This window comes from Pseudochaenichthys georgianus, chromosome 5 (assembly GCF_902827115.2).
Source record: "Pseudochaenichthys georgianus chromosome 5, fPseGeo1.2, whole genome shotgun sequence".
Classification (NCBI taxonomy): Eukaryota; Metazoa; Chordata; class Actinopteri; order Perciformes; family Channichthyidae; genus Pseudochaenichthys; species Pseudochaenichthys georgianus.
Window position 1 is genome coordinate 41,609,861 of NC_047507.1, and position 6,224 is coordinate 41,616,084.

The window sequence follows — 6,224 nt, forward strand, 5'->3', positions numbered from 1 at the left end:
ATCCGCTGAAATCTGATTTAATCTGATTGAACACCAAGACAACGTTCCTGCACGTCAACCTCTCCTCAAAGCGCTGGGTGTGTGTGTGATGATGAAATATCAGAGGTGCTGCTGCTGCAAGGAGCAAGGGGTGTGTGTGTTTGGGCCAGCATCAATTGTGTTAGCTACTTCATTGAAAGACAATGGAGGACAAGATGTTGTGTGTAGTGTCACCCACGTGCTTCTGCACCACTATTGTCTGCTCTCCATCCCTGGGAGAGAGGAGACGGAGGGGTGAAAGGAGGAGGCGGAGGATGTGGGAGGAGGTGGGTTAGTTGACTGCTCTATATGTGTGCGTGTGCGTGTGTGTGTGTGCGTGTGTGTGTGCGTGTGTGTGCGTGCGTGCAGGGAGAAGCACAGACGGCTCGTGGTAATTTGATGTGTGTCCCCGGGGATGTTTGATGGATTAATGCTAAGCAGCTCCCTCTTCCAAAGCACCACCTGATCTTTGGGCTGCTGCCCCACATATAAAAGGCTGCAGAGTGCTGAGCTCAGCTAGTCCTATCTCGCTCTCTCTCTCTCTCTTTCTCGCTGCCTCTTTCTCCTTCGCCACTTTCTGTCTTCCTCTCCATCCTCCCTGTCCTCTGCTTCCTCTCTCTCTCTCTGTCTGCTGCTTTCTCTACATTTCCTCTTTCTCTTCCAATCCTGTACGGGACAGATTTCTTTGTGAAGCTTCTTCCAACCCTCCGCTGTTTGGCTAAGAAGGCCGCCTGGAAGCGCTCTACATTTCTGCTCTTCTCTTTTTTCTATCAACATTTTTTCTATGTGGCTCTAGCATCAGTTTTGTTCTACTAGGGAAAGAAAATGCCACGTTCCTTTTTGGTGAAGCAGCCGAAGGTTCATGATTTCTCGTCTTCCAACTACTACCACCAGCAGCAGTGGGACGACTCGTACACTGTGACACATGCCATCGCAGAGTCGGCCACTAACTTGGCGGTGCGTTTGAGTGAAAATGGTGAGTCCCTCTCTGAGTTTTCAACTTTTTGTGTATTTCTGCCGCAGCAGCTACTGATTCCTTCATTTGGAGACGATCCATGTCGTCCTCCACATAACGCTGGACCCAGATAACCCTCATAACAGACAGAGAATCCTGCAGCCATGTTCATGTTGTTTGCTTTGTTACCTAATCTTTTGGAAATCCCCCAAAAAACCCTCATGCATGGCTCGCCCCCCCTTCCATATGCCACGGCACTTTTGTTTTCTAACTCTAGGGATGCTAAATAGTATTCAGGTCACGCTGGCTCAATCTGCTTAACACTCAAACCAGATCACACGGCAGCCTTTAATACTATTGTGTACCCGAGTGATGCGATATGAGTGTACACACGCATTCATCTGATGCAAGCCTTTGTCAGGTCCAACTAGGAAGGAGGGGAAAGACTCTGGAGAAAGCAGATAGCCACATGGGACTGTGTTGTCCTTAGATGGTGCAGTTGCCCTTGAGTCTCTCCTCTCATCATGCAGCCCCCCCCCCGTTCATCGCTCCATCTCTCTCCATCTGATCCTGCAGGATGTTAGATAGCCACAGGGAGTAGGATTGCAGCAACACAATCCATATGTGGAGCAGCGAGAGGTGATGGGACAGCGTTTTTAGAAGATGGGTATTGACTGGAAAATAGAGAGTGCTGCAGGTAATTCAATAAAGTGCAACATGAGCAGTGCACTGGCAGACGGGAGATTCTCATCCATGGGATTCTGGATGTGAGAACGACCCTGTAATACAAGCAATATTGTGTGTGTGTGTGTGTGTGTGTGTGTGTGTGTGTGTGTGTGTGTGTGTGTGTGTGTGTGTGTGTGTGTGTGTTTGGCTCTGAGAAACATCCAAAGAAATGTGTGCCTTGAGCGGATTCAACACCCAAAGCCCCCCAAGTACCCCCGCCACATACCCCCCCTACCCCCCACCCCCATCACCAACATCACAGATCTTGTGTTCGAGTTGAATCATTTGTCCCCCAGATTTAGGATGCCAGCTGTCTGCTTCCCTTTGTGTTCCAGTGTGTGTGTGTGTGTGTGCGTGTGTGTGTGTGTGGGTTGGGGGGAGTGGGCTCAATATACCATTGACTGCTGTCAAGATCAGAGCACCCCCCCACCAAAGGCACACACCCTGCCCAGCCCTCCCTTCTCTTTTTGCCAAATCGCAGCCCCCCCACCTGTCACTCCATCTCCCCCTTCCGTACTCACGAACACTCTCAAAACGCCACAGATGGGGAATGATCTGATTAAAATGATTTAGTGATTGAGGGGATTTCACTGCTGAGTCGCTCTGTTTGGATCACAGCCCCGCCCCCACCCTGACCCCCCCCACAGACGGGCTGCTGGTGCTGCTGGTGCTGCAAAGCGGCGACAGGTGGATCGATCTGGAGCCAAACTATTGCTCTGCTGACTGTTTCGTCAGTGTCAGCACATTGTGTTTGACTCATATTCAGCATCAATGTGCCTTTCACATTTCCCCTGCGATAGCACTTGTTGGAGCCAGTGGAGGTATTGATTGGGAAGATGTGTGCACCAAACACTCATCAATATTTAAGCTCCAAAGCTTGCTGAACCTGGCACTTACACATAGCTTCCTGTGTGGGTTTGAAAGTGATGAGAGGTTGGGGTAAAAGGGGTAACCTTTTCTCAGAGGTTACTGATGGTGCGTTCCAGTTGTACTGGGAAGTGGGACATTTAGACTGGAACGCCCGGAGGCCGGACTTCCTACTTGGAGACTCGAAGACACCTAGCCGTACCCAAGATCATCATCCACATGGAGTCTCTGCATGAACTAAAGAGAACACGTATTCACACACATAATATTGTTCTGTGTTCTTAGTGTCACATTAAATCAACTGCTCATGTTCTATCTGTGGATATGCTGCTACGATTTACAAAACAAAGCTTATCAACCGGTATGGCTAACCATGGCTCACATACTGCTAAAGCTGTAAACACGGCTAACTACTTTCCAGCGGGCATCCATCTTTCTCCTACTGTAACACAGTCAACTACACTGAACAAAAATATAGACGTAACACTTTTGTTTTTGCTCCCATTTTTTATGAGATGAACTCAAAGATCTAAAACATTTTCTATATACACAAAATAACCATTTCTCTCAAATATTGTTCAAAAATCTGAAAAAATGTGTGATAGTGAGCACTTCTCCTTTGCCGAGATAATCCATCCCACCTCACAGGTGTGGCATATCAAGATGCTGATTAGACAGCATGATTATCGCACAGGTGTGCCTTAGGCTGGCCACAATAAAAGGCCACTCTGAAACGTGCAGTTTTGCTTTATTGGGGGGGTCTGGGGGGATCCGAACACCAGTCAGTATCTGGTGTGAGGGGTATGGGTAGGGTTAGGGTAATGTTGTGAATCGAGTGGCCCATGGTGGTGGTGGGGTTATGAAATGAAATGAAAACTTTATTACAGACTCAGGGTCCAGATAAAAGACAAGACATTACATAGATAAAAGACAAGGCATTAGATATATTAAATTACATACATAGCATACAAATAATTCATAGTTTAAGAATAATTTAAATCAGTGTCCTACAAAGAGACAACTATACCAATGTCTCCACAGCTGCGATTGGTAGCGTGTAGTACTAAACCTTATGTTCGATAAGGCCAAGAGGATTTCATTATCAGAGTCATTAAGCAGGCAAATACATTTATACATAATATTTCTTAAAACAGCTTGTAGAGTATTGACTCCTGCAGCCACAAACATTTCACTTGCACTAGACCATTGAGGTCTCTTCAGCAATATTCTCATGGCATCATTATAAGCTACTTGACGTTTCCGTAAACTTGCTTTTCTGTAGTTTGACCACAAATGTGCCGTATATGGGCAGGCGTATGTAATGGACGACGAACACAGGACACTCGATTCACAACATTACCCTAACCCTAACCCTACCCCTCACACCAGTTACTGCCTGGTTTTCGGACCCCCCCAGACCCCCCCAATAAAGAAAAACGGCAAGTTTCAGAGTGGCCTTTTATTGTGGCCAGCCTAAGGCACACCTGTGCAATAATCATGCTGTCTAATCAGCATCTTGATATGCCACACCTGTGAGGTGGGATGGATTATCTCGGCAAAGGAGAAGTGCTCACTATCACACATTTTTTCAGATTTTTGAACAATATTTGAGAGAAATGGTTATTTTGTGTATATAGAAAATGTTTTAGTTCTTTGAGTTCATCTCATGAAAAATGGGAGCAAAAACAAAAGTGTTGCGTTTATATTTTTGTTCAGTGTAGGATGTGACTCCCAGTTCCGACCTCCAACTTCCAATGTAAATTGAACGCAGCATATGATCATGAAGATGCTCCCAAAGAAAATTCAAGTCTTTAATTGTATTTTTTTACCTTTCCCAGGGTACATCCAGGATTACATCATCCCCTCAGTGTTGCAGAGCACAACGGAGCCAGGTCATGAGCAGCCCTCCCTGCCCCTGTACTCCCCGGGGGGCAGCGCCGGGGAAGAGTTCTCTGACCACGACATGGAGCACCCGGACAGTCCCGTCTCCAGCAGCACCGTGGAGTCAGACAGCAGCAGCGCTGATTTAGAGGCGTGCAGCATCAACGCCTACCTGGTCTCTGATGGCCGCTCCCGCAGGAGGCCCAAGCAGAGGTGTCCCCGCAAGGGAGGCAGCCAATCAGACAGTGGGGATGATGTCAGCTCTGCAGACAGCAGCCCCACCAAAGGGACCTCCACGGGGCGCCACATGTGTGGGGAGTGCGGCAAGTCTTACGCCACGTCTTCCAACCTGAGCAGACACAAGCAGACTCACCGCAGCCTGGACAGCCAGCAGGCCAGGAAGTGCTCCAGCTGCCACAAGGTGTACGTGTCCATGCCTGCGCTGGCCATGCACATGCTAACACACGACCTGAAGCACGAGTGCACGGTGTGTGGCAAAGCCTTCAGTCGGCCCTGGCTCCTGCAGGGCCACATGAGGTCCCACACCGGGGAGAAACCGTTCGCCTGCGCCCACTGCGGCAAAGCCTTCGCCGACCGCTCCAACCTGCGCGCCCACATGCAGACGCACTCGGCCTTCAAACACTACTCCTGCAAACGCTGCCACAAAACCTTCGCACTCAAGTCCTACCTGAACAAGCACTACGAGTCCGCCTGCTTCAAAGGGCTCCAACCAGAGGACGACTGCAGCTCTGAGGACTGATGGGAAAATATTATTTTTCTCTTCTATTTATACACTTTTTAATAGTCATACAACAAGGTCAGAGAAAAGCTTGCCACTTCTTAGGCTTGTCACATGCATGTATCATAATCCTGCCTTTTGATATAAGCAATAACCTCACTAAATAAATTATTCAGGAATTATGTATGAAATTCATAAGAATCTGAGTGTTGATCACAAATATAAAATATTTTATATTGTTTTTATAAATTGAATTGCAATAATTTACATGCCAGTATTATTTGATATGCCAAGTAGCTCTTAATTTACCTCAAACATATCTTATACATGTACAAATGTATTTGTATTTATTTATTTACTTATTAATGTATTTGCTTATTTTTAAGATTATTTATTTATTATTGGTTGATGTATTTATGAATTTAACATGGACTTATAAGCCATGTATTGGATTTGTTAAAAACAAAGCCTCAATATATTCTGACACTATATTTCTCTGTCTGATCAATTCGGTGATGACAATAAAACTGATGAAAATAAATGATTACTAAAACTCCCTCTCTCATGCCTGAATACATGTGAAGATGAAACACATTTATATTTGTATATATTTGAAATATTCGACCTGAAGACAGCCTTACATTTAGCAGGTCTAAAATGTCTTGTTTGTTTGTAGCCTTTATTTAACCAGGTGAAATCCCGTTGAGATCAACGATCTCTTTTTCAAGGGAGACCTGCCGCACATTGGTTACACATAGAAACAACAGAAAATCAAAAGGACATCATACAACATAATTACAGGGGTACAAATTACAACCTATTCACAATGACAGGTATCAAATAACATTCCATCTATCCGAGCTTTAAAATGAGCAAGAGAAAATATTCTGTAATAATGTTTGATACAAAAATGTACAGTCTCCAAGCACAAGAGCGCCTTCTCTTACATTTTAAGAGGAGGCGCTCTTAAAATGTACTATTGAAGCGCTGACCTTTTAAAAAGTTAAGCTAAAAAATCAAATGCAGTACACTGGCTAG

General features: G+C 45.7%; 1 protein-coding gene across 1 annotated transcript; it reads left to right on the forward strand.

Moving 5' to 3' along the window:
• Positions 1-576: 576 nt before the first annotated feature.
• On the forward strand, positions 577-5,429 carry LOC117447274 (transcriptional repressor scratch 2-like). Its single transcript, XM_034083964.2, has 2 exons — positions 577-994; positions 4,405-5,429. Exons 1-2 carry the CDS (start codon positions 844-846, stop codon positions 5,205-5,207), a joined length of 954 nt encoding a protein of 317 aa, XP_033939855.1. The 5' UTR covers positions 577-843; the 3' UTR covers positions 5,208-5,429.
• The last annotated feature ends 795 nt before the right edge of the window (positions 5,430-6,224 follow it).